The 12801-nt window shown below is 43.1% G+C and overlaps 1 protein-coding gene across 12 annotated transcripts in view; it reads left to right on the top strand.

Annotated features, from left to right (window-relative positions):
- Nucleotides 1-12801, top strand: part of mical2a (microtubule associated monooxygenase, calponin and LIM domain containing 2a) — a 66183-nt gene that overhangs the window by 40311 nt on the left and 13071 nt on the right. For 9 of the 12 annotated variants that reach the window (XR_013963978.1, XR_013963979.1, XR_013963980.1 and 6 more), the window contains exons 6-18: nt 833-988; nt 1215-1315; nt 2191-2448; nt 2896-3011; nt 4259-4385; nt 4829-4919; nt 7402-7549; nt 8464-8666; nt 10400-10497; nt 10974-11033; nt 11288-11422; nt 11756-11863; nt 12365-12703. Coding sequence is in view for 3 of the 12 variants with exons in the window: in XM_080762239.1 (XP_080618365.1) it covers nt 833-988; nt 1215-1315; nt 2191-2448; nt 2896-3011; nt 4259-4385; nt 4829-4919; nt 7402-7549; nt 8464-8666; nt 10400-10497; nt 10974-11033; nt 11288-11422; nt 11756-11863; nt 12365-12703 (1940 nt within the window). In the remaining 9 variants the exon portion in view is untranslated. The remainder of the gene's footprint in view (nt 1-832; nt 989-1214; nt 1316-2190; nt 2449-2895; nt 3012-4258; nt 4386-4828; nt 4920-7401; nt 7550-8463; nt 8667-10399; nt 10498-10973; nt 11034-11287; nt 11423-11755; nt 11864-12364; nt 12704-12801) is intronic. The other 3 variants (XR_013963975.1, XR_013963976.1, XR_013963977.1) reach the window with 1 other exon arrangement.

Raw genomic sequence — 12801 nt, 5'->3', positions numbered from 1 at the left:
AACCACCAAAACACTGCATGTAAACAGAGAGGTGCTAGGGTCCAGTGGTGCTAGGGTCCGGTGCAGAATCTGGAGGCCGTTGATCGAGTATTTTTAGATGACAAAGATGTGTGACGATCAGTCGTTGGCAGACATTGATACAGATTGATAAAGAGCCTCCTACTTTGTTATTATTGTGGTTGATATGCATTTCTGCCCCCTAATCTCTGAAACGAAACAATTCACATGCAATATGTTTATTCCTAATAAGGATATTTGGGGACATTATGAGGTTTATCTCATTGAACAATTATGAAGAAGCCTCTGGGAAACTATTTTCCCTTCAGTGACACTGCTGTTGTTGTCTAAAAGCATAGTTGGAGATCAGCTAATCATCGCAGCATTTGGAACAGTGCAGTAAAATGACAATTGTAAAAGGGAGCTCTCGCCTCATATTTTATTTTATGGCACTGAGACTGACATTTATTACCCAAAATTGGGACACCAGGTTCAAATTGGTTAAAATGTATTCACAATGTTGTCTTTTGTGATTAAATTAAAATTTGCCAGCTTACTGTATATCACAACATCTAGTGAGCAAGAGGAGCCTACTCTAACTGAATCAGTCTTGCGGTAAAAAGGGCCCTGAACCGAGCCCTAGTCTCAGGTTCAGGACGTTTAGTCTTTTAAAGAACTTAAATAAGTTTCCCAAATTCAATTTTGGCTTCTGTTTCATTGGTTTATATAAAGGCTTCCTTCAGTAACTGCCCTGTGATTGTAGGCTATACTTTGAAGGCTATAATTCCTTTGGATTAACAGACCGCGTGTGTGTGTGTGTCTCCATCCCTCTCAGGTTTCAAGAGGAAGGAGTTCCGAGGTAAGTTGGCGATCGCCATCACAGCGAACTTCATCAACAGGAACACCACTGCGGAGGCCAAGGTGGAGGAGATCAGTGGAGTGGCGTTCATCTTCAACCAGAAGTTCTTCCTTGACCTCAAGGAGGAGACAGGTGGGTGACCAATGATGGATGACCAATGATGGATGACCAAGTGGATGACCAAGTGACTGACCAATCAATTTGGTGTGTGTGTGTGTGTGTGTGTGTGTGTGTGTGTGTGTGTGTGTGTGTGTGTGTGTGTGTGTGTGTGTGTGTGTGTGTGTGTGTGTGTGTGTGTGTGTGTGTGTGTGTGTGTGTGTGTGTGTGTGTGTGTGTGCGTGTGCGCGTGCGCGTGTAGGTATTGATCTGGAGAACATTGTGTACTATAAGGACAACACTCACTACTTCGTCATGACAGCCAAGAAACAGAGCCTTCTGGACAAAGGAGTCGTCATCCATGTAAGCAGACACACTTTACTGTCATCCATGTAAGCAGACACATTTTACATTGATATTATTGCCAGCAGCATGTGGGTCAGATTGTAAAGCAGGGAATGTGTAAAGGGCAGTGTATATTATAAGACTGCATTTCTGATAAAGTGTAGCTGTGGTTTTCAAACTTTTTTTGTGCCCAAGGCAATGAGCAAGTCGAAATCTTAAAGCATACCTGTATTTAAAATACATTTGTGAAAATGGGGGGGAGAGGGAGGGTTATTAAAATGAAAGATAAAATGAAATAACTCCAATTTTAAAGTGCTTAAAATATTATTAGGGTATAGAATTAACATCTCCTCCACGTCATCAGTTCCCATCGAAAGAGCCTTTCTGTGTGGAGTTTGCATGTACCCTTTTTTGATTGATTGATTGATTGAATAGTTTATTGAGCATAAATGTAAAAAAACGGCAACGGAGTACAGTCAAACACTCAAAGGGAATAGCACCAAAAGAAGTCCTTGCGGTCCTGTTTCCATTTAGGCCCTATGCAATCAATTCAGCGGCCTGCTCACTCCTCATGCATTGAAGGAAGCATGAGCTCAGTGTGGGGATCTCCCCAGGTTGGCAATATTGTCACCGGGTGAAAAATGGGTTTCATAAAGATTAAATAAATTATTAAATAATAATAATGAATTAAATTAAAATTAAATCATAAAGATTTAGGGACATTTTTTATTTGTAGTTAGTTTTCATTATTTTTGTTTGTCATTAGGACCCTTATGTAAACAAGTCTTTGTGCTTTTTCTGGTTCTATCCTCAAGTAGCAGTGACCTGTACACTTTCGTTTGAAATGTACCCATTCTGCATACTGTGAAATCAAGTTTTCTTTTGTTTAACAGGACTACATAGACACAGAGAAGCTGCTGAGCAGTGAGAACGTCAACCAGGAAGCTCTTCTGTGCTACGCCCGCGAGGCCGCTGCCTTTGGCACCAACTACGAGCTTCCCACGCTGGACTTTGCTGAGAACCACTGTGGGCAGCCGGACGTGGCCATGTTTGACTTCACCAACATGTACGCCTCTGACAACGCTGCGCTGGTCAGGGAGAGATTTGGACACCAGATATTAGTGTCTCTCGTTGGAGACAGTCTACTAGAGGTAAGAAGATGGGATTATCAGTGTGTGAGTCACTTTTATTAAAAACTAAGATATAGCGTACTTATTATTGCAAGCAAATCATGACTTTCAAATGCACAAAAGCTGTCCACATAGTTTTCCACAGTACCATAACTACTTAACACTTCCTGTGTCCAAGACGTCCACAGACGTCCTGGGAATTACCGCTATGCGGTGTCCAGGACGTCTTTGAAAAGAAAGAAAATGACAAAAATAACATTGGGCACCCTGGGTCACTATTTTGAAAGTGTTGTGTGGGCACAAAATGTGTTGTTAACTGAGACCAGATTCTACAAAGTGTCTTCTAATCTAAATCATGACAGTTTTCTGAAAAAAACAATGTTTTCTATATCAGTTGCAGTTGCTATATCTGCAGCCCTTCTGGCCTATGGGGTGTAAAGTGGTTTATGTGTGTGTGTTGATCTGCAGCCCTTCTGGCCTATGGGAACAGGGTGTGCCCGAGGATTCCTGGCTGCTTCTGACACAGCCTGGATGGTGAAGAACTGGGTTCAGGGTAGACCAGTTCTAGACGTTCTGGCTGAGAGGTGAGCTATCTCTCTGCTGTCTCTCTCTCTCTGCTGTCTCGCTCTCGCTCTCTCGCTCTCGCTCTCTCTCACTCTCACACACACACTCTCTCACACACTCTCTCTCTCTCTCTCTGATTCACATTGACGTTCATTAGGGTGTGATTCAGACGGTGTAAAGCTGATGAATGCATCCATTTTGCAGACTGAGACATGTTACATGTATGCATATTTATTTAGGTTGCACCTTTTCTGTCAAATATGCACTCTTAACACATTTAGTACCGGAACTGCATCAAAATAAAGGCGCTGCTTGCGCCAGAGTAATCGCCAGAGTAGTGATCGCTTCTATTTTGAAAGCCATGAACCGGAAATACGTTCTTAAAAAAGTTGACTGACAAAGTGACCTCAAAATCTCCGATCATCTTAATATATTTATATACGCTCCAAAAATAGTTCATATTTTGCGGGAGAGACGGATGAGGAGCAGAAACGCAGCACCAGCATATCGATCCATTCATCACCACGGAGAGCGCCCTGGATCAGGAGATACGAGTCATTCTTTCCGCCGCGCTAACATGGGAGTCAATGACAAGCTAATATTTGCACAGAGCGTTAGCATACGGCAAGCGAAAAGCGAAATGCCAAAAAAAAAAAGAAGGAATAATTCTGAATATTATCATCTCGCCCCGCGTCGTTTGGACGTCGCTAGGACGTCCACAGACGTCTAAGGCACCTCTCGGTTCCAATCCTTATGACGTTTCAGGACGTATTATGTACAAAATGTGTTAATAGTGCATGTTGTCTCACTTGTGGTTCCACTGATTTTCTTAGCTCAAAATGCATTCATTTGGGTACGTTCATTGTCAAAGCACTTACCCTAGCTTGTGACTCTACCTTGCATATCATTGTTGTCGGGTGGAAACTTTGTATTGCCATATTTCATCTTTTTATGGGTTTTTTTTCATAAATTAAAGCCCTATTTTATACTTTGTTGTGTGACAGTGTCACACAAAGTGTAGCAAACTAGCTTACAGTTTTGTTGACATGCCCAAAAAATGGATGTCATGTTGAAAATGGTCTTTGGGGTTTTATAAATATTTAGCCAATGAAAGTATTAAAAAGAGCGTGTGATCAAATAATGACTACATTGGAACAACGGTTATTTTTTTTCCATTTCCTGATCAGTGTTGGTGTGTTGTGCCAAACTGTGAAGTGTGAATCATTCACACCCTCATTCATTTTCTTCTTTCTATTTGTGTCCACAGGGAGAGTATTTATAGAATACTTCCACAGACAACGCCTGAAAACCTAGCCAAAAACTTTGAGCAATACACCATAGACCCCGGGACCAGATACCCTAACCTGAACTCCTCCTGTGTCAGGCCACATCAGGTGAGAAGACGCCACTCTGAAGCAGCTTGCAGAGCTTTTGTTGTTACAACTGGATGCTCTCTGTAACTGAGAATGCCTATGCTTATAGGGGTTTGTCAGTAGGATGTGTTGGAGAGGCCTTGTGGCCTTATAATTTTTTGGGACTTGTATCTTGCCTTAGGCGTTGGGGGAGGGAGCTGGTGAACTAGTCAATTCTCAATACTTATATGCAATATGAGATACTTAGTAGTATGAGATATTTACCTGTGGTATGTTGTTCAGGGCTTCTGAGTGCCACACTTTATAGGGAGACATGACGTCAGGCCATGACGTCATGTCTCCCTATAAAGTGTGCAGGCACTCAGAAGCACTGAACAACATCCACCATTTCAGTGACAACACTCATATCATTTTTCACCTCTCACTGCCTTTTCAATACATTAAAGTCTTTGTCTCTCTCTAAGGTGCGTCACTTGTACATCACTGGAGAGTTGAAGCCGTGCTCCCTGGAGCGTTCCGCTACTATACGGCGACCTGTCAACCTGGCTAGACACGGTACGTGTTTAATAACCCATTCTGACCTGAGATCAGATTCTAAAAATGTTCTTCTACATCCTGACAGTTTTCTGAAAAAGCTATGTTTCTATGTCAGTCGTTCTTTGATCTTTCAAAAATAGCAGACCTACAAGCTCCTAGCGCGCCACTCGGTGGCGCGCTAGGAGCTTGTAGATCTGCTATTTTTCAATAGCTAAAGCATAACATGATGCTAACACCAAAAGGGGTTCCCGCCCAGAATGGGTTTTAATAAGCGGAGAACTTGCTGATATTTCAACGAGCCTGCATCTATCCATGAGTTCCCCAGCCTGCCTATTCTGGCATGGAGGGGAACATTCGCCTAAAATAGCAGATCTACAAGATCACAGCATGTGTGAGCTTGTAGATTGGCTTGTAAGATGACTATTTTTGTTGAAGAGATTTGGTGTAAAAAAAAAAGCAATCCAAAGTAAAGTTGTAGCTCAGGTCCGCACTTGGAAGGATTTGGATCCGAGGGTTTTACTTTATACACAGCTCACACATACATACATACATACACATACATACTTAAAGGAGAATTCTGCACCAGCGCTTTTCTCACCATAATCTGATGTTATTATATTAACAACCAGTGGTAGAGGCAAAAACTAAAAACCAACATCCAGAGCAGATAAAACGCTGTGCAAGGTCTTTGGTCATTATGAAAGATGGATGTGTAAGAAAAATGTGTGCGAACAAAATAGACCCAGCGCTCTGGATGTTATGTAATGTTTCACCAGTGCTACTCGTTATTGGATAAAAGCATCAGATTATGGTAAGAATTCTCCTTTAAACCCTGCTACATAATTTGTTGTACGTCGAATAGCAATAGCCAATGTACACATTTATAACTCATTGCATCACAATATGTTCTGAGCATTTGCTTTTTTTATGTGAAAAGTTTGTTCTTAATCCATAAAGAATGTAGGCCAAAGGGGACGCCAGGGTTAACGTGGTTAAAAACATCAATCTCTACATAAATACACTGTATAGAATTTCTACAGTAGCCCAGTGACAATATGTTTCTGACATTCAAGAAGTTGTGAATGCATGTAAAATCCGTCCGTGTACTTTTGTCCGTGTACCTGTGTACCTGTGTAAGTGAGCACGAGTATGTGACTTATTAATACGAGTAGGGGGCGCCAGAAACAGAGAGAGAGAGATAGTGCTGTGTCTCTAGAGAGAGAGAGAGAGAGAGACTCAGTTCACACGCGTGTGATTTTTTTGTCTTCATTTAACTAGAACATACAATAAAGACACACCTTCTACAGTACATGCTGAACTAGGCCCCCCTGTTAGGATAAATAAATATGATTTATATTTGGTTGACACCGAATTTATATTCTGTGTCATGCACCGAAAATACTAGTCAATCTACAAACAATAATAATAACTTATATTTATATAGCGCCTTTCAAGAAACCCAAGGACGCTTTACAAGACAAAAAAACAAACAAAAAACAAACTAGTTGCCAAAAGCCAAGAGTGAACAAATGTCTCTTCAGTGCAGACTTGAAAGAGTTCAATGTAGGAGTCTGACGAATCTCCAAGGGGAGAGAGTTCCAGAGGGCAGGGGGCTGCCACGTAGAAGGGTCTATAGATCTACACTAGAGAGAGAGAGTTCCAGAGGGCAGGGGGCTGCCACATAGAAGGGTCTATAGATCTACACTAGAGAGAGAGAGTTCCAGAGGGCAGGGGGCTGCCATATAGAAGGGTCTATAGATCTACACTAGAGAGAGAGAGTTCCAGAGGGCAGGGGGCTGCCACATAGAAGGGTCTATAGATCTACACTAGAGAGAGAGAGTTCCAGAGGGCAGGGGGCTGCCACATAGAAGGGTCTATAGATCTACACTAGAGAGAGAGTTCCAGAGGGCAGGGGGCTGCCACGTAGAAGGGTCTATAGATCTACACTAGAGAGAGAGAGTTCCAGAGGGCAGGGGATGCCACGTAGCAGAGGGTCCGCCTTTTTGCGTGACGGATGATGAGGAGTTCCATGTCCGAAAACAAGTCGCGCTGCGGCACGTTGTGAGCTTGTATGAATCACTCTTCAATAAATGACCCTTCAGAAAACATTCTTGTAGTTATTCTACAAGAATGTGTCTGTAGTTATTCTACACAGGTAGTGAGAGGTGGGACATGTCTGTAGTTATTCTACACAGGTAGTGAGAGGTGGGACATGTCTGTAGTTATTCTACACAGGTAGTGAGAGGTGGGACATGTCTGTAGTTATTCTACACAGGTAGTGAGAGGTGGGACATGTCCTGACAGAGATGTGTGCATTCCTCAGCCTCCGTTTCAGTTCACAGCGGTATCCGTTTGAAGCTCATTTACTGTCAGCATGCTGGTTCCTATCGATGACGCCATCGCCTCTTTAACATGGCCTGTAATTTCTGGATGCCTGAGTGACTGATTCTTTTTTTTAATGGTTTTATTCCGGTGCGCCTCTCTTTGTCTCTCTCTCTAGAGTCAGAGATCAGACCGGGGAGACTGCTCACCTGGTGTCAGAAACAGACGGAGGGCTACAGGAACGTGAGCGTGAGCGACCTGACATCCTCCTGGCAGAGTGGCTTGGCCCTCTGTGCGCTCATCCACCGCTTCAGACCCCAGCTCATGTATGTAGATAACATACTGTACATACAGTCAGTGTCACCCTGCGACCCCAACCTATAGAATACATTGCTCATGACGTCAACTCTCACACTGTTATCAGCCCACTTTAAGATAACGGTCGGAATTGTACATAGCAACATGAAGCGTCCTGGCCCTTTATAAAAGCTGCCTCGTTAAATACTGTATGTAGGGCCGACATTGAAATGAAGGCATAGTTTGTTGCAACACAAAAACCCTCCCTGTAATCTGTGCAAGTCCTACTAAAAGGGATACATGTTTTATGGCCTGGGTGTGTGAAGTTGCTGAAGTATGCCAGGCCCAGGCGTGGGATATATACAGTATGCATGCTTTATGATGTATTATCTGTACGCATCGCCTCCTCCTCGCCACTTGAGTGACACTTGACCCTTTCTAGAGGCTCTGTTTGCCTTCTCTATCTCACTGATGGGTGCGACAGAGCACAGAACACATAGTCCATTTTCGAGCTACTTTGGAGTACAGAAGGACATTTGATTTAAGCTAGCAGTGCTGTGTACCTACTACCTACGACATTTCACAGTTTTTTTATTAAGGATCCTTTTTTTCCCATGGGCTGAAAAAAAAGTAATGACTCACAAAAAAGGCTAACTCCATTTTAAGAATTGAGCTGGGATATGTTTTGGTAGCTTACTATGGGCAGGATTTTATTTTTCTTTTCAATCTTGAAAAATAGAAATAGTACCTCAATAACATAATTTGGAACCATGTTAAATTATTAGAATCTCGCTTCATTTTAGATTTAACATTTTCAGTCCCGGGAAATTCATGAATCCAGTGACTACTGATAGCACTATCTCTGTACAGTATGCCGTAAAGTCCTCAGTGTGAATTCATCCACTGTTTGTAATGCCACCCAACGGTCTCATTTCACCATCAGAGATATCGATTTACTCAACGAGGAGGACTGGACCGCTAATCTCCAGCTGGCCTTTGACCTCGCCGAGCGGGAGTTTGGGATCAAGCCGTTCACTTCCGGGGAGGAAATGTCTGCTGGCGTCGAGGACCTGGATAAAAGCACCATGACCACGTACCTGTCCAAGTTCTACGAGCTGTTCCGCGGCACGCCTCTACCTGCCTCAGGTAGAGTCTGTTCTCTCTCAAAACGGCATTTCCCTCCCCCCTATAGCGGACAAAATGTTCATACCAGAGCTATCTCTGTCATGGCCCGCGGCCGTCCCCTCTCCAATGTATCCTCCATTATGAGCTCACTCTCAGCGTTTAGCCGTCCCCTCTCCAATGTATCCTCCATTATGAGCTCACTCTCAGCGTTTAGCCATCCCCTCTCCCATGTATCCTCCATTATGAGCTCACTCTCAGCGTTTAGCCGTCCCCTCTCCAATGTATCCTCCATTATGAGCTCACTCTCAGCGTTCACGCTTTCACCACATCAGCCTATTTTTGGTTTCTGCTTTGTTTCTGGGTTGGTGCCTCATACCCTTATTTATGGTGTGGTGTTTTTTTATTTTATTTATGTTCTGTAATACACCCTTTTATTCACTGAAAGAAATGGTCTTGTCAATAGATTTGTCTGTGGCACTGAAGCCGTCTGTCACATCAACATGGAATTAATTCTGTACTGGCCATATAAGGAGCATGTCTTGTACAGTGTACAGGGTTTGATGAGGTCAGATCAACATATGGAATGTCGGAACAGGTCAGCTCCATACAGTATATGGAGATCTAAGGGTGGTAGCGGGGACATTCTCTTGAGTGTACAGGGTTTGATGAAGGCCCAGGTAGGCCCGGGCCTTAATTTTGAGAAGTCTAGTTTTCGTGGGCTGCCGGGCGCGGCTGCACTAATAACTTTGGGGCAGGCTCGTCTAGAGTTGGACATTTGAATGAACGGGTACAGTATAAGTCAAAAGGGAGACATCGAAGAGGAAGGATGGATGGGGGAAGATCAACATAATGGAATGTCAGAACAGGTTCTGAAATATATCCATATATGGAGATCTAAGGGTTAGAGGTCAGATGTAGAGTTGCTGGCCAACAGTGATGACATCAGGGATCTCCATTTATGGGCTTAACCTGCGACAGCAGGTCGCATTTACTATGACATCAGGGTCTCCACATCTCCATCCCTGATGATGTCACATGATGTCACGAGAGCTGCAGTGTGCACCATATACATGTATATGGTGCACGAGTGTTGATCTATACTTCTGTAGAACCCTATTCTACTGTGTCTGTAGAACCCTATTCTACTGTGTCTGTAGAACCCTATTCTACTGTGTCTGTAGAACCCTATTCTACTGTGTCTGTAGAACCCTATTCTACTGTGTCTGTAGAACCCTATTCTACTGTGTCTGTAGAACCCTATTCTACTGTGTCTGTTAGGATAATGTTATAGCTAATTCAACAACATAAACAAGGCGGAACAAGTCAGAAAGAGCCTGCTGGTTAGTCAGTCAGGGACCAATCAGAAGTCTGACAAAGGGTGAATTGTGGGCAATCTGCATCAGATTTGGCTAATTACCGGTATAAATGTTTTAACTTGTGCCTTTAATTACATTTGTACATTAAACACTCGTGAATGAAATGAAGTGTATTATCTCTTCTCATAGTCCTCTGTGTTTGTACACTGTTAATTGCTGCTAGCAGTTATATAACATAATAAATTAAAAAGCACACTCCGTGTGAAGTGAGGGGCGCTCATGTCGTCATAAATCATCATATATCATCTCATTCTGGCCATTCACAATTTGCGTCCTCACTTTTGTCTTCAATGTTTGTGTTTCCCACAAACCTGGAAAGCTGGGGGAAAAGAATGACTAGAAAACTTTTAACGCAATCACTCACAAATTCTGTTTCAGGTTCCAGAGGGACGGATGAAAACAATCCATCAAAGTCATATTTTAGGAATATGAATAAGAGCCTCAGTCTTACACTGCCAAGGAAACGGATACCAAAGGTAATTCATTCCAGGCTGACTTCACTAGAGAGCAATAGCCAAAATTTCCTTGTATGTGCAAACATATTTATTAGACATGTCTAAACAATTATTTCTGATTCTGGTGTACTTACTGGGTATGGTAAATCTCCCTTGTATTACTGTTAAAAGTAAGCTATTATTTTTGGATGTGTTGACTACCATTAACCAGTCTCTCCAGAACATATTTTTTGACACTATCACGTCTCAAGAACTCTCAAATACAACAAAAATGAAAGCATAATACGTCATCTTAGGAACTATTTGCAATGTAAACTGTTGAACATGTAAATATCCCATCACAACTGTTATTATTTTCACTGCTAATTAACAATTATATAAGTTATGGCTGTAGGCTATACCAATAAAAGCCGCTCTCACAACACTTGGAGTTGCACTCTTATTATATTCGTTAATTTTGACATGAATGTATTCATGAATTCTTCCCTCGTCTGCAGGATGAGAAGAAGATAGAAACAACAGACCCCATTTACAAAAGGAGGCGTTATTTGGAGGAGGTTTGTTGAATTGTTTTCAACTTCAAATTCCTCATACTGTACTGTACTGTACTGTACTGTACTGTACTGTACTGTACTGTACCATGTATTGCCATTCTCACAAAAATGACACTGTTTTCACAATGTGTTCAAAGTTAGCATACACTGTAAATGTGTGAGGTCCCCAACCGACACATGTGATGGAAATGACACATTTCAAAGAGTGACCGATGTGACATTAGTCATTTTCTTGTCTCCCATCATCACCATAATAGGCCACCAACTTCTCAACTCAGAATGGCTCCTCTGTGTGTGAGGAGGAGGAACCCAAGGTGAACCGGGTACGCTCCATGGCAACCCAACTGCGGGCCAAGTTTGAGAGCAACTCCACCTGCACCTTACGGAGACAGGTAGGAACCCCCCACCCCATTGGCCTACTTTTATTATTGTATTTGATCAAAGCGGTCGACCTCCTTCTCAGAGTTCACCATACCGGGAGGGATGGTTCATTTCTTGTCATTGCTGACACGTACGGATATTAAAGTTGACTTTGCTTTGAGCCAGTGTTCCTAGGGAGGTTTGTATAGTTTCAGTCACAAGCTGTGGTGTTGCTTTAATTAATGCCAGGATGTCTGCACTTGTCTTTTATCTTAGCCACTTTCCAGTTCTGTCCTTATTTTCCTACTTTAATTTCTTCCTGTTAACTTTATTCTTAACCTTTTCATTGGGACTTTGAAAATCAGTCTGATTCTGAGATGTCCTCTGGGCTACACTCTGCTGACACGACTGAGCCTCTGTTCATCAACGGCAGGCTAACCGTTTCACCTAAACCTTCCCCCCGGACACAGCAGGTACACTGGAGCAGCCGTAAACATTACAGGGTATAAAAAGGATACTGAAAAATGCACAACACAGATAGTAGCAAAAGCTGTGGGACACAGTGTGCATGTCATACATTTATACTGACATAAACACACTCATAATATGCTGTGTGTGTGTGTGTGTGTACAAGGCCAAATGAACAGGAGTAACAATGTGGACAGTTTTTCAAATACACACACGTACAGAACATCACAGCTCTATGCCCCATTGTCAGATTCATTCATATTGCCTGTACAGTACAGTACAGTACAGAACATCACAGCTCTATGCCCCCTTGTCAGATTCATTCATATTGCCTGTACAATACAGTACAGTACAGTACAGTACAGTACAGTACAGTACAGTACAGTACAGTACAGTACAGTACAGTACAGTACAGAACATCACAGCTCTATGCCCCGTTGTCAGATCAATTCATATTGCCTGCTCAATGGGAAGCTGTTACGGTCCCTGTATGTTTACACTTCCAGTCTGCAGCCTGTGTCAGTTCTGCAGCGGAGCACAGACTGCCACCCAAACCTCAGCTCCAACCTCGGCTCCACACCCAGCCCCGAGCTCCCCCCAGAGCTCCCCCCAGAGCTCCCCCCAGCCCCAAGCATTCTCTTAGGGAATGCAGGCCTGTTGATCAAACGCTCAGCGCTCAGTCGAGGCCCTGGCCTCAGCCCGAGAGCACAGACCCTCCGGGCTCTTCGTCTCCGGCGTGCCACTCAGCGGTCCACTCAGCGGGCCACTCAGCGGGCCACTCAGCGGTCCGGACCATGACAAGAATGCTGCAGCGCCTCAAGGAGGTTGATTTTCAGATCTCAGAGGTGAACACTATCTCTTCTCTTCCAGCTTTTATCTTTTTTTCCCCCCCTCTCTTCCCACATCTATCTAATCTGTTGTGATCTTTATGTATTCTGCATTC

This window comes from Protomyctophum bolini (genome assembly GCF_963924005.1).
Source record: "Protomyctophum bolini genome assembly, chromosome: 1".
NCBI classification, from domain to species: domain Eukaryota; kingdom Metazoa; phylum Chordata; class Actinopteri; order Myctophiformes; family Myctophidae; genus Protomyctophum; species Protomyctophum bolini.
This window is presented reverse-complemented; position numbering and strand designations above follow the sequence as displayed.